This window comes from Cynoglossus semilaevis, chromosome 10 (assembly GCF_000523025.1).
Source record: "Cynoglossus semilaevis isolate Cse_v1.0 chromosome 10, Cse_v1.0, whole genome shotgun sequence".
Taxonomy (NCBI): Eukaryota; Metazoa; Chordata; class Actinopteri; order Pleuronectiformes; family Cynoglossidae; genus Cynoglossus; species Cynoglossus semilaevis.
The window spans coordinates 15,415,517-15,443,443 of record NC_024316.1 but is presented as its reverse complement, the minus strand read 5'-3'; the positions used below and the strand labels follow the sequence as shown (position 1 = coordinate 15,443,443).

At 40.3% G+C, this 27,927-nt stretch overlaps 4 protein-coding genes and 1 non-coding gene across 8 annotated transcripts in view; 1 reads left to right on the top strand and 4 right to left on the bottom strand.

The window, feature by feature from the left end:
* Nucleotides 1-709: 709 nt before the first annotated feature.
* On the bottom strand, nt 710-9,261 carry pou6f1 (POU class 6 homeobox 1). Of its 3 annotated transcripts, XM_025059415.1 has the most exons (12): nt 8,869-9,261; nt 7,445-7,540; nt 6,871-6,952; nt 5,844-6,033; nt 5,563-5,699; nt 4,285-4,510; nt 3,319-3,578; nt 3,117-3,245; nt 2,258-2,491; nt 2,024-2,159; nt 1,769-1,937; nt 710-1,423 (listed from the first exon to the last, which is right to left on the bottom strand). In XM_025059415.1, the coding sequence occupies exons 2-12, from the start codon at nt 7,450-7,452 to the stop codon at nt 1,078-1,080; spliced, it is 1,917 nt and encodes a 638-aa protein (XP_024915183.1). In that variant the 5' UTR covers nt 7,453-7,540; nt 8,869-9,261; the 3' UTR covers nt 710-1,077. The 3 variants fall into 3 exon arrangements, with proteins under 3 accessions (XP_024915183.1, XP_024915184.1, XP_016891121.1); XM_025059416.1 differs by lacking the exon at nt 6,871-6,952 and having other exon boundaries at nt 8,189-9,261; XM_017035632.2 differs by lacking the exon at nt 6,871-6,952 and having other exon boundaries at nt 8,869-9,260.
* On the bottom strand, nt 2,901-2,972 carry trnaa-cgc (transfer RNA alanine (anticodon CGC)). Its single transcript has one exon. It is a non-coding gene; the product is annotated as a tRNA-Ala (tRNA).
* A 1,180-nt stretch (nt 9,262-10,441) lies between the features above and the next one.
* On the top strand, nt 10,442-15,559 carry dazap2 (DAZ associated protein 2). Of its 2 annotated transcripts, none has more exons than XM_008319076.3 (4): nt 10,442-10,619; nt 11,734-11,852; nt 11,963-12,211; nt 12,316-15,559. In XM_008319076.3, the coding sequence occupies exons 1-4, from the start codon at nt 10,607-10,609 to the stop codon at nt 12,406-12,408; spliced, it is 474 nt and encodes a 157-aa protein (XP_008317298.1). In that variant the 5' UTR covers nt 10,442-10,606; the 3' UTR covers nt 12,409-15,559. The 2 variants fall into 2 exon arrangements, with proteins under 2 accessions (XP_008317298.1, XP_008317297.1); XM_008319075.3 differs by having other exon boundaries at nt 10,447-10,619; nt 12,323-15,559.
* A 1,678-nt stretch (nt 15,560-17,237) lies between these two features.
* LOC103385255 (uncharacterized) lies at nt 17,238-23,119 on the bottom strand. The gene is made up of 6 exons (XM_008319074.3): nt 22,866-23,119; nt 21,757-21,788; nt 19,403-19,453; nt 19,068-19,121; nt 18,125-18,172; nt 17,238-17,538 (listed from the first exon to the last, which is right to left on the bottom strand). Exons 2-6 carry the CDS (start codon nt 21,761-21,763, stop codon nt 17,366-17,368), a joined length of 333 nt encoding a protein of 110 aa, XP_008317296.1. The 5' UTR covers nt 21,764-21,788; nt 22,866-23,119; the 3' UTR covers nt 17,238-17,365.
* A 488-nt stretch (nt 23,120-23,607) lies between these two features.
* The window catches only part of bin2a (bridging integrator 2a), a 5,235-nt gene continuing 915 nt past the window's right edge, over nt 23,608-27,927 (bottom strand). The window contains exons 2-12 of the mRNA XM_008319134.3: nt 27,810-27,890; nt 27,638-27,692; nt 27,085-27,179; nt 26,822-26,917; nt 26,281-26,388; nt 26,078-26,163; nt 25,908-25,983; nt 25,734-25,816; nt 24,434-25,037; nt 24,268-24,335; nt 23,608-24,169 (exon numbers count right to left, since the gene is read on the bottom strand). Coding sequence (XP_008317356.1) covers nt 24,282-24,335; nt 24,434-25,037; nt 25,734-25,816; nt 25,908-25,983; nt 26,078-26,163; nt 26,281-26,388; nt 26,822-26,917; nt 27,085-27,179; nt 27,638-27,692; nt 27,810-27,890 — 1,338 coding nt within the window. The 3' untranslated portion in view covers nt 23,608-24,169; nt 24,268-24,281. The remainder of the gene's footprint in view (nt 24,170-24,267; nt 24,336-24,433; nt 25,038-25,733; nt 25,817-25,907; nt 25,984-26,077; nt 26,164-26,280; nt 26,389-26,821; nt 26,918-27,084; nt 27,180-27,637; nt 27,693-27,809; nt 27,891-27,927) is intronic.

The following is a 27,927-nucleotide window of genomic DNA, read 5'->3' as shown; positions in this document are numbered from 1 at the left end:
CTCAGAGAGCAGTAAATACATTCAAGAAAGCATGAAAAGAAGAAGAAGAAAAAAAGACACATTAAAATGAGCGGGTGTGTTTTCTGGTATAGTTATATCTGTGTGGATACTTAGTATTACATACCAGGATGTTTTGAACATATGGGCGGTCACCATTGACTGAGTGGGTGTTTTTTGAAGATCAAGATTAAATTAAGGATTAGCATAAGGGTCAGATAAGGGTAAGGATTAGGATTAGGCATATGTTTGTAAGAGTACAGGTTTGGTGAGGGGCTAGGGAATATCAAAATGTGAAGTACTCACAAACACAACAAAAAAAACCAGTGTGTGTGTCACACATTAGATTGCTTCTACTTTATTATAAAACACAACGCTGTGTTTATTAGGATGTTATAATCTGTTATATTTCGATGATATACACCACTAAAAACAAATTTAATGAACCTAATCATTAACCCCATCATCACTGTGATTATCAGCGACACGTATCAAAAATGACGATTGTCGGAACATGTTTTGACCTTTGGGTTTCTACGTCTATTTGATTGTGAATTCTGATGAAATCTGCTCTGATTACTGACTTCCTGCCTGTAGCTGTCGTCGTATTGACTGTCATTCTGAGTAGAAAATATTAAAATCACAAGGTAAAAGCTTTGAAACATCTCTGTTGGGGACTCTGTTCTGCCACGACGACAAAAGCTTTGAAACATCTCTGTTGGGGAACCATTATTTAAACGTCAGTTTCGTTCAGTCATTCTGCCACGACGATGTGAGTGAAATAAAAGTGTTAATCAGTGCTTGACCACCTCCTCACAAGGACGGCCTGTAAAACCACTCGTATAAAAGTTAAAACCTTTGTTTGTATTTTTTAGTACCACACACTTCAGTTGGCTCCTCAGTGTATTAGGATCATGCAGTTTGATTTATGAGACGTGAGATCCTCTCCGAAGATTTCAGTCGGGTGTTTGTCTCTTATTCCATCCAATTAAAATGTAGTTATTTACAAATCTTTCTACATCTAGGTCCTTGTTGTCGTTGTTAACATCCCAGTCCAAGAAATCCTCCACACTCAGTCCGCTACTGAACCTGGAAGGCGTTGATCTTGCTCGTGTTTTTCAGCGTCTGTCGCCGGTTGCAGAACCACACTCGCACGACTTCCCTGTCATAGTTCAGCTCCCGTGCTATCTCAGTAATCTCCTGACCCGTGGGCAGGGCGTTTTTCTCAAAGTAGGAGTTGAGAACCTCTATGGCCTGTGGCGTGAAACTTGTGCGCCGCTTCCGTTTTTTGGACGGTTCGCCGCCGACAAACTCCATCAGATTCTGCTGGCCTTTCTGGTTCCAGTGCTCGGCCTCAGCCAGCCACTTCTCCAGCACTGGCTTTAGCTTCTGGGCACTCTTGGGTGTTATATCCAGCTTCTCGAATCTGCAGTAAAAAAAGAGTACTTCTTTCAGTGAGCACAGTACAGTTGTTGACATCCTGTGGTATTGACAACAGTACTAAATTAATCATATGGGTTTGTAAAAAGTGACAGTTGTTGACATCCTGTGGTATTGACGACGCATCTGAGTATGAATCTGTGGAGCATATCATGGACAGAGTCCAGCTTCTAACAAGATTGGTCACTCCGTATATTGGACATCATTAATGACCAATGACAAATGCACTCTTGCGTTTGAAGAAATGCCTTCAATGAAACACAGATGTTCTATAAAAAGTAATTATTTTACGACATCTTAAAACAACAACCTGAACAGTACAGTCATTTACCTGCAAATGGCCGACTGGCTGTAGGCCGGACCTTCTGTTGCGGTCAGCGCCTGCCCTACTTGTGTCTGAGTGAGCCCCAGGGACAGCCGCCGGATCTTGAAATTCTTGGCAAACTCTCGAATTTCCTCCAGATTAATGCTCTCCTCGCCGCTGACTACCTGCTGTGGTTCTACAAAAGTGAAGAGTCAAGTTAAAAATATCCATTTCCTCGCAAAGGATCTATGTTTGGAAAGGGGATGGAGGAGGTGTACACACTGTTCATGAGCTGGCCCACTTTTGCTATGTCTCCACAGGTGATGGGTACTGTGGAGGACAGTGTGGTGGCGCTCTTCAGTACAGATGGCTGCGGCGCTATGACAACCGGAGACTGAGTGACTGTAGTGGCTGCGGCCTGGCAGGGACAAATATATCTAGTATGACATGGATGAATGGAATCGCAAAAAAAGTTCCTGATTCAGTGAGAGCAGTGACATTTATGTGTTTGTTCACCTGTGTGTTCGGCTTGGAAAGTGTGGGCGGAGCCGTCGGTTTGGGAATGACTGCAGCAGAAGTCACAGCTGCGGCCGGTCCGTTCCCGACAGTGGCGATGATCTGACCTTGGGTGTTGAGCAGCAGCTGCGGGGTGACAGTCTGGAGCTGGAGACCCTGGAGGGGCAGGGTGGGAGTCGCAGCTCCTCCAGCGAGAGAGGCTGGGTTCACCAGCAGAGGGAGCGTTCCAATGACCTGGAACCGAAGCATTAAAAAACACTGTTTAAAATGATGAAAAACACACAGCATTGTTGAAGTAAATCATTTAGGGGATTTGTTAAAGCAAATCACACTGAACAAGTAACTTTCCAAAAAGTGATAAATAAACAAAACAACAGCAAATCTAATCATTTTTCAAACCACTTATCAGCTGGTGCACACAGCAGAGACGGCTGCAACAAGAAATATACATTCAATCATAAATAAATATCTAGGGCTGTCAGACAATTCAACTTTGTGATCTGATTAATCGCAGGGAAGCTGTGGATCACGCATGATTAATCAGAAATAATTGATTGATAATTACATGAACATTCATCAATATGTTTAAAAAAACCAACTGTTTTTCCCCATAAACTGGATGAAAAAAACAGGAAGAAATAGATGGAGATGCTGGGGATTGAACCCAGGACCTCATACATGCGAAGCACACGCTCTACCACTGAGCTACATCCCCACACTGTCTGACAGAATGGAATTTATAATATAGAAGAACGCCTTGAAAAATATAATCCACTTCAATTTTACAAACTTTCAACATTTAGCAATTATACATGAATATCACATGTACTGTAGTTACTGTAATATCAATGGTACACACCTGTCCCTGGGCATTTGCGATGATCTGGCTGGTGAGGCCAGCCATGTTGGTCATGGCTCCAGTGATGATGGGGGTGGAGGCGAGGGAACTCAGGAACTGTGGCTGCGCTCCTAGTGAGGCGGCGTTGATCTGGACAGAGGACGTGTGTGTGAGACTGACACGCAAAGGTTCAAAGGTTAGGACTGAGGGTGGTGGGACTTACGATGGCAGGGTTGAAGGACAGCCCCCCAGTCTGCAGCGCTGCCACAGATATGTTGGACTGAGAGACACTGGTTGTGGCCGGCGTGGCCGGAGTTTCCACCACCTGAGTGCCACCGACCTGGGCAGCGGCGGCCTGTGTGGGGTGAGACGTCACCTGCTGCACGGCAGCCTGGACCTGCTGCATGGAGGCGGTCTGAGGCTGGAACAACGTCTGTGCATTGGCCTGCAGCTGAGGATGGACTGAGCTCAGGACGGTTGCAGCTGAGGGAAAGGTCAAAGGGCAAGACATCTGTTATTATATGAATGTTGTTTAAAAACAGAAGGATTTCTGTGAAATCTGTTATTATATGAATGTTGTTTAAAGACAGAAGGATTTCTGTGAAAATAATAATTATTTTCTTAACCTTTTTTAACCTGAAAATAAAGGACATCATGGAACTGCACCAGTAGATGGTGCTAAATCCTATCCTCTATACTTTTGTGTGTTTTCACACACATATAGCACAGGTGCTGGTGTTCACATTTAAGAAAAACTGTGCACGTCCCATCAGCCACAGCAGTGTGACAGACCCACCTGAAGGGAATACGACTGTCATCAATTTGATTGTTTACACCTGTCATATTTTCTGCTGCGCTTGTTAAAATGGCTGCTGTACACAGTTGGATTTCATTATCCGCACACAAGCTTTTCCTACTGCGACCTGTCAAAATGTCCGCCGTGAAAAAGGCCCGTTGATGAACGAGCTGACATCGGCGTCCTGAGAGCCTACGACAAGTATGATCATCCTCAAAAATGACAAGAGGTGGCGCTGGTGTGTGTACAATGGGGCTCCATGAGGGGGAGCAAAACCAATTACACAAAACTATTAAACGTCCAGGACTCGATTAGCATGTTTTCTAATGAGCACAGTTAGAGCGGAGTTGTAATCGACAGAGGCCACGTGGGCCACACACCGATCATCCATACCTTGGAGACCAGCGAAGGGCAGCTTGAGGAGGTTTCCAGCCGGGTTAGCGGCTGCCAGCCCAGGCAGAGTAGCTACACTGGTGGTGGGGAGGGTGAGAACAGCCAGGCTGCCTTGACCAGCGATGGATCCTGCCATACTGAAGGGGATGAGCAGAGGCTGGCCCAGAGTGCCCGTCTGAGCCATCATGCCAGTCATCAGAGTGGCCAGACTCTCCTGGGTCAGCACCTGACAGAGGACAGGACAGAGTCTCCGTCATCAGGTGCAGTGACTGAGATGAGCGACGATCATCACTTTGTATTTTGAATGTTTAACACAGCAGCTTATTTGCGAATCCATCCGTCTCCACGGCAATGATTAATTTCGAGGCCACATATATTTTTTCTCAAAATGATGGGAATTCTATAGTGAAAATTTGTACTGCCCTTGAGGTTGTGCTGCGCTGTCTGGGAATAAATATCACCCATTTGTCAAATTCAATTTGCATTAAAGACATCTGCTTCACATCACAGTTGTGGTAAATCACCTACGGCCTGTGGGCGACAGCGACAGTAATTCATGTGTCAAACTGCACGGGAAACAACGCAGGAATCCAAATATCTTTTATACTTTGATGTGTGACTTCAGAGTTTTTAGACCCTTGTATTAAAACAGGTACGTTTGCACACACAGCTGCAGCGATTCACTAATTTGCAGTTAACTCAGTTGCACAATATCCTCCAGCATCTTAACTTTCTACTGCGGTTTTTCAAGCTGCACTGTTGGGATTTAAATGATTTTTTTTTCAGTGAGTTTAAAATGTTATTATTTGTTATTTTCTGCATGATTTACATTGAATTCTTATAATTATTTTTTGTGTGAGCCTTTAATTACACTGTTTTACACAGTTTATAAAGGTACAGCCATCTAGATTTTCCCGTGCCATGAGGAAACCACAATTCCGTGACAGGAGTGATCCCCTATGTTTTCCACTAAACCCAGCTGGTCATTGATTGCACCATCTAGTGGGATTCAGTTACCGATTCGTGGGTAGATTCTACATGGCTGTATATCTGTATCTAGTTTGTGTTTTTATCACTTTTTTTACATGCTGCCTTAATTGTATTTTATTCTGTTTACTTCCATTGGGTATGACAATAAACATTTCACATTGTGATTCATGCAGTGATAGAAAAAGCCACACGTCACAACCTGAAATCCATGAAAACAATTTTTTTTTCAGCGTATAATCTTTGGATATTCTGACCCCTGCATTAAAATAACTACCTGCTCTGTCTTACCTGGGGGCAGTTTTGTACAGTGATGGGCATGGCAGCCTGGGGCTGAGACAGGGCCACACTGATGGGAACAGCAGGAGTCAGCGTTTGGACAGCAGGGGTTGAAGCCTCTACAGACACCACCTGTTGTTCACCCAGCACTGCAGGGGAAACAGAGGAGGACGGTCGTAACGTTTCATGTTTACCACAGCTGCCACTGGCATTTCAGTCCAACTGTGTCGTGGGTATGTGAAGAAAAAGTCATGTGATGTCGGGTTTTTTTTCTGCAGTCTGACATGATTTACCGAATCCCCTAGAGCTCTGGGGCAAAGTGGGGCCATCCTGGGTGCCTCTACCCTCGGTATGATCCACAGCCTGAGCCGCTGCCTCCTCAGCCTTCCCTTCTAACTTCACGTTGGATACTGACGATGGCAGAGGTGTGTCCACCTCTACCTCGAGCACACGGATAGTCTCATGGCCAGACATCACAATGACCTACAAAGTGATAAGGGAATAATAACGCTGAGGTGACCTAGATGTAAGCGGAAGGAAGTAGTCCAGTCAAGTCCTTCTGATTTTGAGACGAGATAAACGTGGAGGTATTTCAATCTCCTTTTCTAGAAAAGTTGGATCATTTTCAACATTTAAATGCAATTTAACTAAAATACAATAACTTTTTTGTTAATGTTTTTAGTGTTTTGTAGACAAAACTAAATGCATTTATTAACAATACAAATAAAGCGTAAGCATTAAATGTTTGCACTGTAGAAAGAATGAAGCAGAATTGGAATTATAACACTGTCTTATTCCAGGATTTCTGCTGATTTCTAACTGAACAATATCAGATCTCACTCTGCACAAATTATGCCTGCAGTCCAGATAGAGTATGTCTTCTAATGATTAAGCCAGATGCATCACAAAGTGAGGAATCAGCCAGTGGCAAACACTGACTAGTCTTTTGAAATTAAAACTATATATAAAAAAAATAAAAAATAAATAACAATAAGACAATGTCAGTTTGCAAACATCCAAAACATGCATGTAAGAAAAATGTGCAAGGTTTACTAAGTTAGTCAGTGAAAACCCCATCTTTTAATTGTTATTATTTTAACCTGTATTCCATTATTAAAAGCTACCAACTTTTCTAGAAACGGGGTTTGCAGATAAATGTCATTTTTAGACATGTTAAAGCCAACTTTTGACATTAACACTTATTTTATGATGTGCAATAATGAGAGGTGCAGAAGGAGAGGCAGCAAGAAGACAACCTGGAGGGGCTGGAGGACAAAATGCAGAGAGACATAATGCAGGAAGAGTGAGAAGGATGCATACCTGGTTGTCTTTGGCAGGGAATTTCAAAGTGCAGGATTTTTTAATGGCTGAAATAAGACTTCTGCTGTCAGACAGTGAATGGCTAAGGAGAACAGAGAAGCCCAGCACATATTAGGACACAATCACAATAAGGGACAAAAACGCACACAATGAAACACAACAAAAAGAAAAAAAAAACAGACACAAATGGAAAGAGCATGAGTACTACCAAACAATGACATATAAGCATCAGCCAACAAGCTTCGAGCAATGCTTTCTTAAAGCTTCCTTTTAATGCATTACTGAAGAGCATTGCTACTGTTTGCTGCCTGTGACTGCACAGAATGAAAAAGAGTAATAATATCAATATATTTCCACCCAAATCTCCATCAGGAAATAACTAAAAAATCAAACACTTTTTTTTTTGCCTAATCTTTGTTAAACTGTGCACATAACGGTCCCATCAGTCCATTGTAACAATGACTGTGACACATGGAAATGGCAGCAGCAAACAACCCTGCTAATGACATGAACAGTGGGGGTGGAGGTAGGGAGGAAGGGTCTCCCCTGGCTGTTGAGACAGCTGAGTTGTTACCTGCTCATTCACAGTGAGAGGGGCATCTTTGGCAGGGGGATTCTGGGAGTTCATGGTTCACCGTGACACAACCACAGCTACGGTGCTGCTGGCATTCTGAGTAAAACAGAAAAAAAAAACCAAAACAAAATTTTTTTTTAGCTACGAGCTAAATCATAACTGGCATTCTGAGCAAAACAGAAAAAAACCCAAAACATAAAGAATTTTAGCTACTTATAGGTTTTTATCATAAATATAAATCATCATCTTGAGCCGTTTTGGCTAATGTTAAGCCAAGCTAAGTGTTAAGCTACATGCTTCTTGAGCCGTTTTGGCTAATGTTAAGCTACATGAGAGCTATTTATTTTGTTAAGTTATCTTCTTGTGACGCATAACTTTAAAGCTTTTGAAGCAACAAGTTGGCTTTGTTGCTAACCTTAGCTGTTTTGAGATCATTTTAATTGTGTGTTTTGCTAACTTATTGCATCTGAAAATGGTTTTAGTTTTGTGTTATCTGACCTATTTGTTTTTCTCTGTGTACTTTAGTCTGGCCTGAATGTGTCTGTTTGGTAAAGTGGACTTTTTCTTGTTCTGAAACCCTGTCATACTTAGATATATTTCTTATTAAAGATTAATAAGATTACTTATTAATTGGCAAGATTACTTTTTAATTTTGCCTTCAACTTCGTTAGCATGTTAATAATATTCGACATCTAGGCATCACGTGTCGATCAAGGAGTAGAACCCAATCTTGAATTGTCTTACCTATAATCAATATAACTATTTTGGTGGTAAGGATGTGATTAAGTTCAGGCCTAAATCCCAAACTCCATAAGTCTATCCAGCTATGATTTTCCTTGGCTCGTGAGTTCAGAGTCAAATGGTGGAAGCGGAACCACATGCTTTTCTTTTCTTTCTTTTCTTTTTTTTAATTCCTGGCTATTCTTGTCGTTGCTGGAACAGACTGTATGGAGGGGGCCTATAAACAGGCCTCAGTGTGCTGCTCTCAAACTGCACACAAAAGGGAAGGAAAGAGACTAATGACCAGAGACACGGACTGGTTACAGATTCATCCGGGATCGGCACACAGCCCCGGGTGCATGTGTCTCCTGCTGCAGTGTCCCGTTAGGACTGAGGATCTGTCAAAACTTCAGCGGCTCCTGGTGCTCTCCCCACCCCCATCCTGACCAATAAAAGTCTCGCCGCCTCGGCCACTTTTAAACACGGACACTCAGCACCGAGTACGGGCGACGGATTTCATCTCGACCCGCGCCTTGACACCGAATATAATATATTTCCCTCTCCTTATCATAAATATATAAATTATGCTAATTACGAGCATTGCATATTAACCAAAACTCATTTCCTCTCGCCATTTCGCTGCTGCCGCTGCGCGTAAGGCGCAGATCCACGGAGCACTGTCCGGTTATTATAATTCAACTTACCGCCTGCGTGCAGCTTATTTTCCGTAATCCCCCGCTCTTTTACCGGCTTCTTGTCACAGTTTGTTTCAGTCACACATAATTAAAAATTCATCTCAGCTCCCAGACAGGCGCTGTGACTGCACACAAAAGAGGTATTTGCATTGATAAGGAGGGGTTGCAATGTGAGGATCTCCTCTCTTAATATTTAATGACGATGCCCCTCTCTGCAACTGTGCACATCCCCAAAAATCCTCCGCGCTGCCTGGCAAAATCCCATTTCGGCTGTAAAGTCGCGCAAAATTGCCACAAAATTGCCATTTGGCACTACGTCATGAACATAATTTATGCAAGAAAAAAAGCTTGCATTGAAAAATGTCTACCTCGGCTTGAGCGGTGCCATGGTTCTCTTAAAGGGGACGCGTCACAATAAAAGCCAAGCAGTGAAGGCAGACACTGAGCTCTGAGCTCTGCACTGGAACCATTCACATCTGACAGAGAAGACTAAAACTAACATACTTTAGTCTTTTTGTTTTTCTAATTACGCCGAATCGCAGTGTGTTTATGTTTTAATTTTTTTGTTTATTTCCTTTTCTTAGTAAAACACATAAGCATTAAACCCTATCAATATGTGGGGCAAAGATAAGGTTTGAGGTCAGAAAGTGGCACCAAGTTTTGGTTGGTAGATCTGTGATTTTTGTAAATGAGAGAAAATGGAGATAGTTTAATAAATAAATAATTTTTATTGTGTGTGTGTATTTGTAAACTTTGTAAAAAATTTGGTAATACATGCAGAGTAGAGCTGTTTTTTTTACCATTTATGACCAAAGTAACTGTGGTCTAATCTAAATTAAATGAGTTAAAATATAATTTAATATAATCAATTATAATAAATAGTACAATAATGAATGTTATTACCTAAGTGATTCCTGTGTTCTAATTCCTGTTTTGTGTCTCATTTTCCTAGTTTGATTTTATGTTGACGCACTTAAAGAATTGATAAATTCCCTATTTAAAAACACAATACTCAACTCAATTGGTTAGCCATTAATAAGGGTTCACAGTCTATTTATCAGAAGATGGTTAATGATTAATCAGCTTATCACTGTTGCCCTAATAAACTGTTGCCCTGTAATAGTATAGTATTAACATGTATATATTTCTATATTGTTTATATATTTTATGTTAAAAACGTCCAGTTTAACGTCTTAACCATTAATTGTTTAATTTTACAGAAATGTACAAATGGCACAGAGCTATATACTGTATATACCTAGGTAAATAAAGTAGCTAACGAAATGTACTAGTAGTTACACAAATGACCCTCACTGTATTGTATTGACATCGTGAAAACCAACCAAACCTGCTGGTTTTCCGAGCAGTTCCTGGGGAAGTTTCATCCCTGTCTAATTTCCCTCTAACGATGAGGAAATGTCTGTGTAATTAGCATAATTTCCAGCTCGGCCTGGCCAACAGTTAGTTTCGTCAGTCATGAGACAATAGTTTACCCCCGGTCACCCTTGAGTTGTCTGTACTACGTGTCTGACTGTAGAGGGCGCGCGAGCTGCCAAGTGACTGGAGCAGAGCAGGGGCAGAGAACGACTGACGTCACCACATCCACAACAACAAGAAGCAGAGCAACAAGGAAGTGGTTGACGCGAAAGCAGCCGTAATCTGTTCTAAAAAAGGCCGTGACTAGAGACGCAGAACTTCTTTCTTTCTTTATCTTGATATTCCTCAGCCGTCGGATCACTACACTACCATGAACAACAAAGGTATTTGTGCGGACATCTTTGCTGTGGTCAATCAGCAGCCCGTGACGCCTGAACCAAAGAGCTGTAGCTATGGTAGTTTAGCTGCGTACATGACATTCCAACACTGTGGTCAACACGGAGCACGTTCACATTAAACACGTAACAGATTTACGTGTAACATCTTTAAGACCAACGATGTTTCGAATCCTTACGCATTTCCTCATTGTTTTTTGGCAAAGTCACATCCGTTGTGTTAGCTAGCATCACTAAATACAGACGGATGTTTTAGCTTCGCAATTGTTTTGTCTTGTCAGTGACCAAAGCACGGACATTCAAATCTCAAACATCTTTTTCTGAATAGTATTTAAAGCCTCTTGGATAATTTATACATCTTGTAAAAAAGATGCAAAGGACAAACATCTAGTTATCAGTCGTATCTCGAATCTTTTTATTTATTTATTTTTGTTTGCTACCATGTCAACATATAACCACTGTCATTTAGTCTGAATTGCCACAAGGGGGAACCTGCGTCTTTTGCGACCATTCCAAGTCTCAACGTTTAATTTTTTTCTTTACTCAAAAGTAATTTCTAAAATGGATTTTCTTGAGGAAATAGTTTTTTACTACAACAAAAATGTATTGATTCTTGGATATATGTGTTTGTAAACCGTGTGTATCGTTATTTCGTTCTCAGTTTACATTAATGTCCAGTTATAACAAACTAAATTACAAACTAAAACACACCAAATACCTTTTTTTCAATTATAGTTTGATTGAAATTGAAATCCTTTTTTTAACAATGATAAATTAATATGCTGGCAAGGACAGTAAACACAGTAGATACTAGTACTAATTGTAAGTAGTACATAGATATTTTCAAAAGCAATAATAAGTTGAAGTTATTATAATATTGTATTTTTAGATTTATTGTAGTTTTTGGGCACAGAGGAAGATTTTTTTTCTTTTGCAAAAATTAAATGTTCTGTTGCCCACTGCAGATGGAACTGCATTCACTGCATTTTTTTCTACAATGAATATTTTGTTCTGTTACTAAAATTCCACTGACTCAGTGAAAAAATGTCAATGTCATTGAGCTCTTTATTGATCTGCTTTTTAATTAAATCTTATTTTGCAGGTTCATATCCACAGCAGGCTGTGTACCCTCAGCAGAGCACTGCACCTGTATACCCTCCTGCTATGCAAATGTCCCCTCAGGCACCACCCTATTCAGATACACCGCCTGCATATTCTGAGGTAACCATGAGGGGCTAAGATTAGTAGCCCACTAAGAAGACTATCTACCATCAGTAGTCCATTTTGGGGTTTTGTTTTTTAACATTTTCCCTGCATGTGTGCTCCTGCAGATATACCAGCCCAGATATGTGCTTCCACCTCAGGTGCCTGGTCAGATGCCTCAGATGTCCTCTCCCTACCCTGGTGCTCAGGTGTTTATGCCCATGCAGCATCACATGGCTGTTGGACCAGTGGGACAAAATGTCCCCATGGCCTACTATCCCATGGGGGCCATGTATCCGCCTGGCTCAACAGTAATGGTGGACAGCGGCTTCGACGCCGGCGCTCGTTTCACAGGAGGCAGCAGCGTTTCCATCCCAGTGAGTTTCGACCAAGTTCAATGTTTTTTTTTGCCAAATTAACCACACCGATCACACCGAGGTTATATTTTCAATGGTATTTGTGCCATTTTCTGTCCTTCTTGTTTCTAGCCCCCTCCGCCTGGGCACCCCCCCAACGCGGCTCAACTGGCTGCCATGCAGGGTGCCAACGTTGTAATGCCGCAGCGCAAGAGTAACTTCTTCTTGGGTGGATCTGGCGGAGGGTTTACCATCTGGTAACAGCGACTTCACCACTCCTCCACCACGCCTAAACCATGACCCCACCCCCAACCGATGCCCCAGTTCCTTCCACATCCCATATGCCTCCTTTTCCAGGCTGCTTGGCCACGCCACAATACTGATATCACCTAATAGAATGTAATATTTTAGTGCCCTCGTGAAAGGTACAGTATTTCACTTGTGACGTAGAGATGCGATGATAAATGTGATTAGAACGGTTGAAAGGAACAACTGATTTTAATGTTGTAGCTCAGTGGTTCTCAAGCTCGTTTTACACCGTGTACCGCCCACAGAATATTTGGCTCTCCAAGTACCACCAGTGTGGCCAACATAAGTACAGCAGCTGTTCAGCTGTCCCCAGAATATAAAAGAGAAAACTAATTCCAAATTAAGTTATTAGACTATTTACCCCTCCCTCCAGCCCCTGATTCCTCCCTTTTTTCAATTTGGAGCAATGACTGCAGTGTTTTCTAGCCCTTTTTTTCTACGACCACTATCTTGCCAAAGCAGTCAGAAAAAATAATCTCCCTGTGTACCACTAGAGGGATCCATTGTACCACAGGTAGTAGGAGTACCCCAGTTTGAGAATCACTGTGGCAAAAGTTATGACTACATTTTGGTCAATCCAGTATTTAAATGTAGAAATATTAGCCCCTCGTTGTTTAGTTTTTTTTTGGGCAGTGTTGTGTGACAATAAAACATGACAAACCTACGGGTGAATGCTCAATAGTTCTATTTCTACATTTGTTCTTAATCATTTAATAGTAGTTAAAATGCGTAGCTGTGTGGTAGTTTTGTGTCAATACCGCTATTATTACGACTAGGTAAATCAACTGCATCTCAGAGGCTTTTTAGTTCTAAATGTGTTGTGTTTTGCACGGTAAGTCTGTTCCACAGTGAAATGCTTATGTAAAACTTTGATGCATTTAAATCACATGTGAATTAATGAAATTGAAGGCGAGGCAAAAAAAAAAAACTATTTCCAGAGAAAAGATTTCCAAGCACTATCCAAAGTGAACTACTGTACCTTGTCGGGCAACTCGTAGATGAAAATAGTCAAGTGCCAAAGAGCACTGGGGATAGCCCTGATTTAAAGCAACTTAACTTCAGTAAGCTTAAAGGAAAGAAATCTAACGTCAATCCAAAAAAGTATGATGAATGGGAGGGGGTGGTTGGTGTAACGTGAGCTTTTAGTTTCTGTTTCTGTTTCACCGTCGGATACCCAGAGTTTAAACACAAACTGTTTCATGAACTACTGTTTTCTACGTCACACAATTTGACTTTTGTTTTTACACGAGGACGTTGCGTTTGTGGTTGTGTTAGTTTTCTACAGATTTTCCCAGGTTGAGGAGACTTCCTTTTTTTTCCACATTCAAGTGGTTTACATCAGTTATGATGATCTCTGAGAGTTAAGCAGTATCGGAAGTCATTAGCGGGTTGTACCTAAGAATTGGTCAACGATGCACTCACTGTTTGTTGTTGCTGTGACTCCATTTTCTAAAGGTCACAATTTCAGAGCAAACATATCATCAAACCAGGCATTTTGAGATTGTCAGTATCATTAACTGTCTGGTGCGACTGCAGTTGTTAGTCAGTGTATTAATGTGGATCAGTGACATCTTTGAATACTCACACATTAGATTAAATACTTTTTTTTTTAGGGCTGTCAAACGATTAAATTTTAAATCTGACTATTCTGAGTTGCTTCTGGGTAAATCCTGATTAATCACGATTAAATGGGATTATTCGCGATTAGTCGTGATTAATCATAATAAATCAACATTCCTTAAAAAAGACCAAAAAGATTTTTTTCTGTATGTTGCTAGAACAGAAAGGTAAAGATGTCTCACAGCTCAAGATTTAGCTTCACGTAGATCGATAAATCAGTTTGCGTCAGTGTCAGTCAGGTCATCACTCCTAGACTCCCTGACTGTCCTCTGCTCTGCCCTGAAGTTGAAGCCTCCTAGTCTAGGTGGTATTTAAATCTTGAGATGCTTTGATGAAACTATTTCCCCACAGTGTGTGTAAATAACAACCTGTGTATAGTGACTTTGACAGCCCTACTTTTGTTGTGTCTGAGATGCACTGACCAGTAAATCTGAGAAGTTACACATCGGAGGCTTGTCTTTATTTTTTAGGATTTAGATTTTTTTTTATTAATATTTTAAAAAACTTAAATGATTCAATATTAAACATTAATGACAAGATGTAACGTGTTGTACGTAGATGAAAAGAGTATGCACATTTGTAAAAACACAAAGCAAATTTCTGCCAGATTTAATTAATTTTCCAACACATCTTTGAGCTGCTAAGTCACTTTTTTTTTTTTACATTGCATTACATTCAAACGTGGAGCTAACTGTATGATGTGTGTAGATGTTGCCTGTGGTGTCTTGTGGTGTCGATGTGTCGCTGGGTATCCGACCTGCAGTTTCAGCTCTAACAGCTGTGGCCTCGTGTCAAAACGAACGCTCCCGCGCTGCTTCCCGTCTTTATTGATTTCAGTGTTATTGGAGTGAGCGAGAGCGGCTCTCTGCTCGGCTCACCTGCTGACCCTCAGATGATGAAGCTCACCTGTGAACAACACTGCTCCATTGATGGGTCACTCAGTGTGGATCTAGTCTTACATTTTGCTTTTGTTTACGCAGCTTCCGAGGCTACAGCTGTCAGAACTTCATACAAATGTTTTCTTGGTTTTTTTTTTTTTTCCATCTCAGCTCTGACTGTTGTTAAAGCAGCATAACCGTGTCTTTGTCCCAGCAATATAAAGTACTGTAAACTACAGTGCACCGGTCGATGCTATGCCAACCACAGCCAGCTATTGGATCACTCTTTGTTGAAGGGTTTATGGACATTTATAGTTCAGGGATTCTTGACAATATTTTGTAAAATAGATGTCTGTACTAAAGTGATGTGACGGACTTTGGTACACATTCTATCTTTTAAGATTACTAAAGGAGATGAGTGTCACTGCAGTTTTCGGTGAGACGTGTTGAAGATGGAATACTTTGGGAAAAAAAAAAAGAACTTAGGTGCACTTAACTTTTTTATACTAAACTTAAAATTTAAAATGTAAGTTTAGAATAAAGGTTATTTTGGAAATTTGAAGCAGTGCATGTTTGTCTTTCTTCCTTTTGGACTGAATTTCAGGTTTACTGTTGTGGCCACGAGCCATCACTCGTGGATTTATAGTTCAATCATCCTGTCATTATTTGAGTGAGTCCTTCTACGTGCCTGGCCTTCACTCCAACATCACTAAAACGTTTTATCCATCCATCAGTGACTTTATACTGCATATTCTTCAAGGCTGTTGAAGGAGCCAACTTCACCTGACACCGAGGAGTTTCTTTTGCGAGGTGTCTGGCTAAAGTTCAGCAAAATGTTGCTGTATTTTTCATATGTATTTCAGCTAACGTGTTGGTGAATAACGGGGGAGATTTTTATTTGGTTATTGTAGTTTTTGGCCCACTAAAGGTTTAACTTTAGGTAAAATATTTATTAATCTTTTTTGGCAACATTTTAGCTTTTCAGCTATTCTTGGCTAACGCTAATGCTTCCTAAAACATTCACAGTTAATTTGGACCGACCAGGATAAAAATAGGACAGCGCCGCCCTACAGTGATCAGCTAAGAACAGTTTACAAAATAGAAAATGTAATCACTTTAGTCCAGTGGTTCTTAATTTTTTTCAGAAATGATTTCACGAGTACATCTCCCAGTTAATTTTTTTCAGAAATGATTTCACGCCCCCCGTACATCTCCCAACACACACCCCTGCGAAATAAAATACTTTTGAGAACCTAATAAAATTAGGTAAATATTTTTATCAGTACGAACCACTGTGAACCACTATGAGTTGCTGCCATCTAGTGACTGGAGGCTTGTTCTCATTCATGCATTACAGCAGTGGTACAGTTACATCCTCATGCATTACAGCAGTGGTACAGTTACGTCCATGTGTGCCATATTCCATGCCCCTCAAACTCCCCACTGGTACCTCATCTCACCTCACTCAAGTTTTTTGGACCAATAATATTCAGTGATATTTAGAAGACTTGGCCATGTTTTAGTGAATCAAAGAAAAGGCTTCAACTAAATTACCATAGCAACGTTGTTACCGGGGAAGAAGGCCGACTTTGTGCCAAACACCGTGGTCATAGACTGCGGACCATCGACACTGACGACTGTATCACAGAAGAACACCCTGACACACACTGTATCAACACGTCCAACAGGTTTTATTGTCTTCCCAGTTTATCACAAACTTCAGGACCACCCGATTTATAATTTAAAAAAAAACAAAAACAAGTCGACTTAAAGCAAAAACGTTTGCCATCCCTAACATCAAAAGGCACGTTTGTTTTTTTTCTTTTCTTTACACAATAAAAGAAAAGCTTATAAAAGCGATATTTTAGAAAGAAATATAAAAATCGAACACTTCCCTCAATGGCACCAGAACATGTGACTATAAGGTCCGTCTGGGGAAAAAATATATATAGTGTATATGACTATAAAAACACTGTGTGCTGAACTGGAGAACCTGAAGACACAAAAGAAATACTGTGGTCCCTCAGAGCTCAGTTTGTATTTGAACAGTTGCTGAATAAGCACTAATTCTGTAACTGTAAATGCAGGCACGTCAGAGAACCACCACCTGTCAGTGTTTGCCTGTCGTCTGTCACCTGCTCCACATCCATCAAAGTAACTTTATCTTTGGTTCAGATTTTATTTCATCCATCAAAGTAACTTTATCTTTGGTTGAGGTTTTTTTTTATTTTTTTTTTAAATTAGACGGCATTTTTTTAACCAGTGGGCAGCACAAAACAGATATACTGTATATAATAAAAAAAACTATTTCAAAGTTCTTCTTAAGCCTTCAGAGACATTTTTTTTAACAAGCTACACACCGCCACGTTCAGATGAAGTATTCCTTCTTTTCGCTGGCCGCCTGGTTGCTCTGCTCCTCCTCCAGATCCTCTCCTGGGGCCAGTTCCCCCGTCGTCCTGTAGGCTCCTTTGTTGTGGCAGAGGTATCGGTAGAGGAGGAATCCGAAAACAGCCAGCGTCAGCAGGATGAGAACAATGACCACTGAGAAAACAGAGCAAAAGTAAAAAATATTATCTCTTTAAATAAAGATAGGAACGCTCCTACAAACTACAGATTAGGAACGAAGTAACGTGCAAAACCATTAACGACGGTTCAGTTCTTAGATTATTACTGATCTAATTTGTGAAATCATAAAGTGGACTCTGAGCAGTTCCTCCTGAGGTGAGGGATCAAATTTGAACAACTGAAGGAATATTGAACTGTAATGCTTAGGTGTGTTACCAGATGTGACCAGCAGATGGATCTGTGTCAAATCAAGGTTGATAAAAGAAAGTGAAGTGATAGAAACAGCAGTAGCAAAACTCCAGGTAAGTGGATGAGAAAACAACAATGGATAATTAAGTAAACAACACAGGCTCCTCCTGTCGTAACTAATTATTTGTGCTAATATAAAATACAGTGCGCAAACAAAATTAACATCCTAGGGCGACACTTTGAAATATGAAGTTATCTGGTTTTCACTGTCAGAAGAAACAACGATACTGACATGTACTGTTATTACATTATTGTACTTGTATCAGAGCAACATCCTTAATTTAAGTTATTAAAAAAAAAGTAACAAAGTTACCTGCGATAATTGCTGAATCGGAACCTGTGGGGGCAGCTGTCGTAATCACTGAGGAAAAAAAAAAAAAACAGATCAAGTTCAGGCCGGCACTTAAAAAACATTTGGTCAAATGGAACTTCCTGTGTGTTAGTGTTGAACTTCCTGTTGTTTTCAACATCTCATTCTGCTCACAAGATTCACAGCTAACAACTGATATGCAACACAAACAGTTCCGTATGTGACACCACAGTCTGTCGTTCGTTCCCTGGAGACGGTGTTTGTTCCAACAATCACACACCTGTTTCCTTCAGTTGCTTCAACTGATGCATTTATCACTTTTTGACAAAAACAAAAAAAAAATGTAATTTTATTCTTCCCAAAGTTGAATATATAAACTTGACAACTGAGCTGCACCGCCTGAAGCTCAGCTCTAGTCTGGTACATTTCTGTGTACAGCCTACAGGTACACTAAATGGATTTCAAAGTGAGGGCCACTAGGGGGCGCTGGAGTACCTTCGAAAATTGGAGGGAAGATAAGAAAACAAAAAAGCTAAAAGTTGTCATTTTATACATATTTTGCAGCACGGTCTGTGGGTTTACAAAGGGGGCGTGGTCTGTGAGTGAGGACTGTAACACCTGACTGAAGGTGACATCATCAACAGTCACAGCAGATTTTGTCAACACAGTAGAATTAGGGCTGAGCTCCAGTCGTACTGTATAACAGGTCGGTCCAGATCGTTAGAGTGAGTGAACCAGAGGCAGCAGAAACACAGGTGTGTGACTGTCTGGTCCAACATGTAACAGTTGGTAAATCTGCCCCCATAGGCCACCTTTGTAACTACAGGTCAGGGCTGACAAAGATGAGGTCGGACCAACTGGTCTTGGATTTATTTCCTCCTAGGACAGAATTCTCCAATACATGTAAATACATATAAATAACAATACATATAATTAAAAAGATTACCCTGGATCACTGTGGTGCTGGCCTCTGTGGGTTGTAATGTCAAAGGCTCCACTGCTGATGGAAGAAAAATAAACACAAAAACACGCCATGAATGATGACAATGTTGAGTTTTGACAACAATATAAATATTTAAATCACTGTAAATGCAACTGGATCTGTTTTCTCTCTGGGAATTTCGCTCCTTTGACAGCAGCAAAGACTTTTATTTTGAAAAGCATCTTGTTGCAATAGGATCCTGTCTTAGGTGAACCATGAACCATGGCCCGGGATTGGTCCGCGGCCCAGTGGTTTGGGACCTGTGGTGTACCGTGTACAGTCCATATCAGTGTACTTACTCTGAGTCACAGCTTTAAACAACGAGTCGGTCGTATTTGCATTAGTTGAATCTGGAAAATAAAGAAAATAATTAAGAAAAACAGAAACAACAAAAAAAGCAAACATATATATATACTGTATATATAATTTAAAAATAGTTTGGAGAAACAAATACATTTAAAATAAGTCATTTTATTTGGTAACTGGACTGAAACAGGCCAAGAGTGAAAAAAGTTTTTTTAAAACAGAAAAAAAAAAGAAAGAGAAGTTGAACATAAAGAAAAACAATTCAGGACAGAGGTGAATTGAATGGTAGCTGAGAAATTATTTGAATTGTACAAAAGAAAACTGTAACAAAAAAAACAAAGTGAGCCTTCGAACGCCCAGAGAAAAAGAAGATACTTTTTCCAAACGTTGTCCTTGAAAAGATGATGAATGTTCTTTTGTCAATATTTTTACACAGACAAAAGCCACTTTGAAAAGAAGCTCCTCTTGTATATCCAATCACAGACGCTCGGTGATGAATAGCCCTGCTGGCTAACACTCCACTGAACCCGTGGTACACGTGTACCAAAAGCGCAGTCAAGTCGACAGTCTTCTGACTGCGGGGAGGAATTAACTCAACATCAGATTAACGTTTCCTTCAGCAGAGAAAACTGTCATTGCTGAATTTTTTGTCGATTTTTAATTGTCTGCAGTGGTTTACACGGCTACCAACAGCCTTCACGTTAATTATTCACTTAATCACAGCCACGTCGGCATCTGGTTGGCAGCAGGATCCCAGATACGTTTTTTCTGGAAATAATGAAAAACACTTTTTTCCTAATCTCTGCTTTAATTCTACAGAGATAATTAAAAATTAAAAACGAAAGGCCGTCTTTTCTAACAGTGTACCCGTTGTTGACGCAAACCGTTGCTGTTATTAAAAATTAAAAACGAAAGGCCGTCTTTGCTAACAGTGTACACGTCGTTACTAATAAAACGAGTAGAAAGTGATTATTCTGACTATAATTCAATGAAACTACTTCTGATTAGCCTATTTGCAGGAGGGTAAACAAACGTCACGTGGTTCCAGATGATACCACAGGTGCATTTAATGACCAGGGTAAAAAACACCACAACAAAACAACTGTATCTTATGACTTGTTTTCTTCTTGCTAACAAGGATATCAATGTGGATATGTGCCGACACTTTTTCCTAGAATTGTGGTTCTCAAAGTGGGGGGCAGGTCCCATATATGGTACACAAACCTGTAGCAATTTCAGTATTTATTTGATTTGTCCATTAATAAAGAAATTGCACAGATTCTTTTTCAAGTTCCCTGGAGTTCTGAAAGAGTAGTTGTGAATATGTCAAGATGGTGGGGCGCCACAACAGCACCCCCAAGAGGACGCTGCAGAAGAGGATGCTTTAGTGCAGACCTGGGCAAACTATGGCCTGTGGACCAGATACAGCCCACTGGGCTTTCTAATACGGCCCATCAGACACTGGTACAAGGCATGGTAACAAATGATGTAACTCCTTCTGTTTCAGCAGCCGGCTACAAGCTAACGCTAAAGAAGAACTTACTTTTATGACTGATATTTGGTCCATGCTAAGCTGAGCCTGATTGATCTATTTAAAGTAGGTTTGGGTATTTAAATATTTAAAATCTCAGCTCCGTGGGAGGTGTGTGTGTGTGCGTGTTCTACTGAAGCCTCAGTGGTCAAATGCTGGGGTTTTGTTTTTTTGCCGTGGCCTGAATCATGTGTTCGTCCAATCATTAGGGAAACACCAGAAGTGTTTCACAAAGGTTAACTTCAGGTTTCTTCAGATGGACAGACATCTGTGGGGAAATGAAGCTACTTCTCACTGGATTTGCAGCATCAGCATACAGTGTCCAGACACGTTCATGGTCTCACATGTTAGTTTCAGGTCTTCCTTAACACCACCATTAAGTCAACTCAGTTAATTATGACCCCATTTCTAGACAGAAACATAATAATAGTGGTCAGTGAGCCAGATGGAGGCGCCGGTTGACGATCAGTGTTTGGTAGCATTTCCCCATTAAATTGACTGACACATAAAACCTCTGAGATTGTGAAACTAGCAAATGTTGACTGTAGACTGTTCAGGAATCTTAACGACCGTGTAAAATGACTAAGATTTCCCCACACACTTGACTTCATTAAGTGTTGCAGATAGTTATAAAACACTGCAGCATCACCACACAACCACAATGTGGTACTAAACAGCTGAAAGTATTTCAAACAAAGTCAAGTCAACAAGGCTGGTCATATTCAACACAAACACTTGAACGACCCATCCCATGTGTCGCATGACCGTTTCAAACAACACGGGAAAATGACACTGTAACAACAAATGTGGACTTACTATTCATGACTGCTGGTTAACAGAGCGACAACCTGTGAAAAAAAAAAGAGACAAGTTCACATGTTAGTCAATTATCAAAAAAAGACATAATTAATAATTAATGTTCATAATATTATAATGAGCGTGTGTACAATGGTTGTAGCATTACAGGAATAAAGTTCAAATAAAAAACACTAACAAATAAGAAACTACTACCACAGTACACATCCATTGGTCTAGCAACCTCTGAAAATGTTTGGCATTTTAAATTTCCAACAGTGTGACTAAACCAGGGCAGCGTGTGGCTTAGTGGTTCAAGATCGGGTTTGTAATTGGAGGATCAAAAAGACGTTCAAATCCCGGCCTTGGTGTGACTGTGGTGTGGAGAGCAACAGTCAAAGAACACTAAGAAAAGTTGTTCCAGAATGGGTCTGAATTTTATTTTATTTTTAAAGTACTATAATATGAATATACAGTAGAACAGACTGACACTGTTCAGGTAAGGATACCACAACACGACGAATTTATTCCTAATAAAGACTAAAAAAATAAAAGACCAAGATCCTAAAATGCTTTTCTACGCCATCTACTGGAGAAACTTGGGCATTGCAGGGGAAAGGCAGACGTATAATGGTGATATAATGTATGTATAAATATATATATATAATTTGGAAAAGTTTGGCGGGCCGAAATAAAAATCTGAACGGGCCGCATCTGGCCCCCGGGCCGTAGTTTACCCATGCCTGTTCTAGAAACAAATTACTTTGTCAATAACAAAGTTAATTATTCGTTCTTATTTTGACAAAGAACGCATTTCCCTGTGGAGGGCGAACAAACCCGCCTGGGGTTTCTTTGTCTTCTTAAGTGAGCATTAGTCACAAACAGTCTGAACTTTGAATTAAAACAAAAAAGTCATTCACTCGTCTTCCTCCAACTCCTCTTCTCTACAACATTAACCTAACAAAAACGTGTCCGTGAATTTCCGGCTGTGGTAACAACACCCTGAGTAAATACTGTTCAGGTAAAACCCCGCCGTGATTCTCACGCAGCGAACAAACAGTGGGACGTTGTCCATCATCATTATAGTTATCATCGCAGGAGCAGCTGCTGTTGTTCTCGTGTGATCTTACCTGAGCGTCTCAAACACGACTTTTAGCCGAGCAAACTTCCGAGGTAGAGAAAACAAACGCACTGCAGTCAACTGACGCCTGTAACGTAACACTGTAACAGTGACTCCTGTTGCTGCTGCTGCCGAGTCTAAAATTGTGCCTGTGTCAGATACAGAGTCAAAAAGTGCTACACTTCTCCCTCGTCTCTCTCTCTCTCTCTATCACCCCGCCCTCCCGGTACTCGTGAGTCCTGCAGGACACGCTCTCAGTTTCCGACCCCTCCCTTTCCTCTTCAATTTTGCGTCAAAGATCGTCTATTGATTTTAGAGGTTTCACTGCAGCGATAACGTCACAACTCAAAACAAGAAGAGTACTGCGGAAAAAACGTCTCGCTTCCGCAACCTCAGAGTTATATGTGGGAAAAATAAGTGTCAGTGTTTCTGAAAATGTTTTTAGATCAAATGCTTAGAGTCGTTGAGTTATTTTAATGTATATGCCAAATTAAAAAAGTTGCCAAAATGTTTTAAAATAATATGACACATTATACAGGTGTTTGGTGAGGAGTAGGTTTGTGAAATTAATTAAATTTTAGTTAGTAAATTTAGGAACCAATATTATCAAATAAATCTTTTATCTACGGATCTGTATTTTTCATAGAAATGTGTGGGTCATGGACTACAATTGAACATCAAGCTTTAAGAGTTGTTTTCTATTAAGGCTTCACAAGACATAATTGAGCTAAAACATTAAAAAAACACACAACCCAATTATGTATTTTTAATTATTAATTTGTGAACATTTCGGCAAAATTACAGACAGAGCATATTGAAGAATACGTGTGCATTAAATAATTAATCTTGTGGGTAAAAAAGATCAAACAAAGTTCAAAGCCATGAAAGAAAAAATGAAACTCAAAACTAGTTTCTTTGCATCGAAAGTGGATGAAAAACATACAGAAGAAAAAAAAAGGAAACGCAGAAAAATCACTCAGAATGAAAACTGTTGGGTTTCACTTTTATATTCAAAGCTAAGATTTTTCTGAACCCAAAACACTGGCTTTTCCACAGTGTGAACCTTTAGACAAATTGATTTTTAAATGTTCATACTTTATACTTGGTAAAATATTAGATGTAGTACAGCAGGTAGAGGATTAAATTTTTATTGTATTTACAACTGATTTCATTGAGTTAAAAACCAACAGCGTCAGATCTCTGCTCAGACCGTACTTGGACACCAGCATCCACGACACCAGTTGGGCATTTCTGTGCAGCTGCTTCTACATTTTTCATCTTGTGCAGCTGTTGACTTTAGTCTCCTCTGGGCTTCTGTTGGAGCAAACACACTTTATATTATTGAAGGAAACTTAGTCAAACACAGAGTCAGAAATATGAGGAAACACAGAAGCACGCACACACACACAAACCTTGTGTCAAAATCTTAAACGTCTGTGCTCTTGGCGTCTCGAGACGTCTGCACTTCTGCCTTAACATCCTGGAAAAGACAGAAGAACAAAAGAAGAAACGTGTAAAGAAAAGTCAAGATAAATGCTTTGGACGCTGCTCTGCGTCAGTGCTAATGAAGCGATGAACCTTGTCACGAAGGTCACTGGTGTCGGAGTTCAACCCAGAAACATCTCCGTTCTCCAGTCTGCTTGATTTAAGGCCGTCGGAGCTCTCTCCGTCTGTCTCCTCGATGTGCAGAGTATCGCTGACTGCAGCAGACAGCTTGAGATCCAAGCTCTCTGAGTCACAGGAGTTGTTCAGTTCAGAGCTGCTCTCACTCACCGCAGCTCTCTCTCCCTCTCCCTTATCATCCGATTCTGCAGGAGGCTCAATCTCTGGCACCTCTTCCTTCACAGACTTTTCCTCTTGTTTTGTGTCTTCTTTGGACTTCAGCCCGATGCCTGACGTCCCCTCTGGACTTTCCTCTTCTGCAGTAGAGCAGTGGTTTTCACGGTGGTTCGATTCAGCATCCGGGTCACCGTGCTCGGAGATGGGGTTCACCGGAGGTGGCGACTGCAGGGACACCGAGTGCGTGCTGCTCTCTCTGGACAGAGTGCTGCGCCGAGGTTTGTCCGGAGACTTCAGGCTGAACCCTGGGCCAGTTTTAGGACTGTAGCTGCGGTGAAACTCTGAGAAACTGGCCTTCCAGGCCCTCGGTGACATCAGAGTTCGTCTCCTTAGTGAACCATAGCTGCAACATGAAGGATTATAATGAGAAAACAATACAATAAATCTGCTGAGTATATTTCTGAAGATTTGACATAGTATAAAGTATCTATGTCTTAATTCCAATTAAGTCAATTAAACTGTTTTTTGATCATCAACTGTCGGCCTGCAGGCCAAATCCAGCCCACAGAGTCATCCAATCTGGCCCAAAACTGGATTCCAATCTATTCCCATCTATTAAAGCAACTGAAAAAAAATTTAGCAGTTTTCCCCACAATGTATAACTGTTTTGTTGGAGGGACAAAGAAAAATTAGCAGTTTTTCCCACAATGTATAACTGTAAGATTTTGTCCCTCCAACAAATATAGTTGTTGACTTCTGGTTTTAGGCAATGGATTAGTTGACTATATTTAAATTAGATTTTGTGGACTAAAATTAAATGTGTAATATTTTTATGTTCATATATGTAACTGTTAAATGGAATATTAAAAATAAATCTTTTAAAAAATATTATTTACTCAACATATTATAACATCATTATTTTATCTTTTATATTCTACAGTATTACATTATGTAGACATACAGTATATGGTAGTATTAAAATGTTGACAAGAGGCCACAGAAATCTGCCACGTAAGATCCTGACAACATCATTCTGTGTTGAATAAGTTTCCCAGACAAACAGCTTTTAAGAATTCAGGATGTAAATAAATAAAAATACCGTTGTATTCCCTTCACAGCAAACACTTTATCCGGATGCTGAGCCTGCAGCTCTTTCATCACATTCTGCAGATCCAGAGCGAGCTGAAAAAAAAAAGAAAACAAATATTAGGGAGATACATTTTCAACAACTGATAACCTGTGTCAACAGCTGGAATGACGCGGCGAAACCTACTGTACGCATTTCTCTGCAGAAAGTCTCTCGTAGATTGGATATTGAGGAGAACACGCTGATGTAGCAGCCAATACGACTGAAGGAGAAATACATTGACAGTAGGTGTAAAAATCTAACCGTGCTTGAATCCATATAAATCATACTTTTATTACACAATAAAAGTATCAGACCTGTCAAAAAGCACTGGCAGCTCTTGTTTCAACTCACTGTTGATGCCCATGTAGACACTTTTGGCGTAATTTACTTCCTCCGCCGCCTGTAGAGTCAAACTTTCTATTTTCAATATTCCTTTTGGGGATAATGTTGACTTATTATCAGGCTATAAAAGAAGCTAAATGGGCTTTTTTTTTCAAGAAAAAAATAATAAAACGACCTTCTTTATCTTGACGTCGTCTCTCTTCTTTGCAGTCTGCAGTGCCTCGAGGTGGTGACGAGAGGAGTCGTAGTCGACTAGTTTTCTTCTCCTCTTGGAGACTTTTTCCTGCATTTTGAAAAGTATCATGGTCAACCAAACTGTATTACCAGACCAGACCTACAATTCAACCAGTGAAGTCTTTGTAGTCAAATATGTCCAAATACTTTTCAAACATAATTCGACGTATCCTGCTGTCCTCTTCATGCTAAACATGCATTTTGGAGGTTGAATCAGTTGTGGGACACGACTTAGATAAGTTAAGTTGAGCATTTGGGCTTAGGTATTGGATCAGATCAGGGTGTTGTTATTTTTTTCAATGTTCGATCCTGACAATTTTGATCGATATCTGACCAATACCGATCTTATATCCTAGTATCGGATCCAGCCATCCCTAGTATAAAATGCTTCAAAGCACTTTGAAGATTGCAACTTTAGACCAATGACCAATGAAGAAAAAGCTAATTTGGTTTTGATTCTGTGTTTATTTCTCTTGTCTCACCTTGACATCTGGAAATTGGCTCACATAGGACTCCACGGTGTGTATGGTCTGGTCTATCAGCTTTACCTCGTAGTCATTCCAGAGAAGATCCTCCCCCTTATTAAAAAGCATAGCACAAATAATCCATTAAATATGTATGAAATAAAGAAAAACATTCAGTTTTGCTCCCCCAGGTTAAGGTAGAAATTCAGCTTCTTGTGTCTGCAGACTAAAATGGCATTAAACTGTGCAGCAGGGATGATTATCAACGCCCTGTCTCTGACCTCAACAATGGCTCCAAGGTCTTCCTCTCCAGCCCAGTCATTTTCATAGACATCAAACAGAGACTGGGTGAGACGCCTTGATGCTTCTCGCATGTCTGTAAGACCAAAAAGGATTTATATAAAACAAATCTACCACAGAAATACCTTATTACAGTGTTTCCCAGCCTTTTTTGTGTCACACACAAAAAAATCCCACATATATATGTAATGAAATATAACAATATTCTTGTTTGAATTTACTAAAAATGTACTCCTGTTTAGTTGAAGCCAACACTAATATACTGGCAGGAATTGAAGAAAGACAGATCTTCTTCAACAGCTCTGATTGTTTTTTTTTTAGTTTTCATAGCCATCTGCTGCCACCTAGCGGTAGAGGATTTAATTGCTCTATCTGTCACTCATTGTTAAATGAAATACCGTTATTGTTTTGGACCAATTAATTGAAATTTGATAATTTTCCACGGCACACTAGTGTGTTACAGCACAGCGGTTGGGAATCACTTTAAACTGTAGTCATGCAGGATTTACCGTCCAGGGAAAAGGACTCTCATACCTCGTACTGCATTAACATAGTTCCTCAGGTCTTTGTAAATTCGATTCCCATCAACCTGCAAATAGTGAATGGTTGTGTGAGTGCGTTTTATGCATTTAATGTTAAGTCAACTAACAACAGAGGCAGAGACAACTGAAATTTTATGTTTTCACTTCGTCTCCAGCATATTTACCTGCTGGTCCAGGAACAGCTGATTATAGTATTCAAACATGTCATCTCGGGTTTCCTCTGTTTTTCCTAGCTTTTGCAGCACCTGCACAAAGAGTTACGTCAACGTAAGAATCTAACTT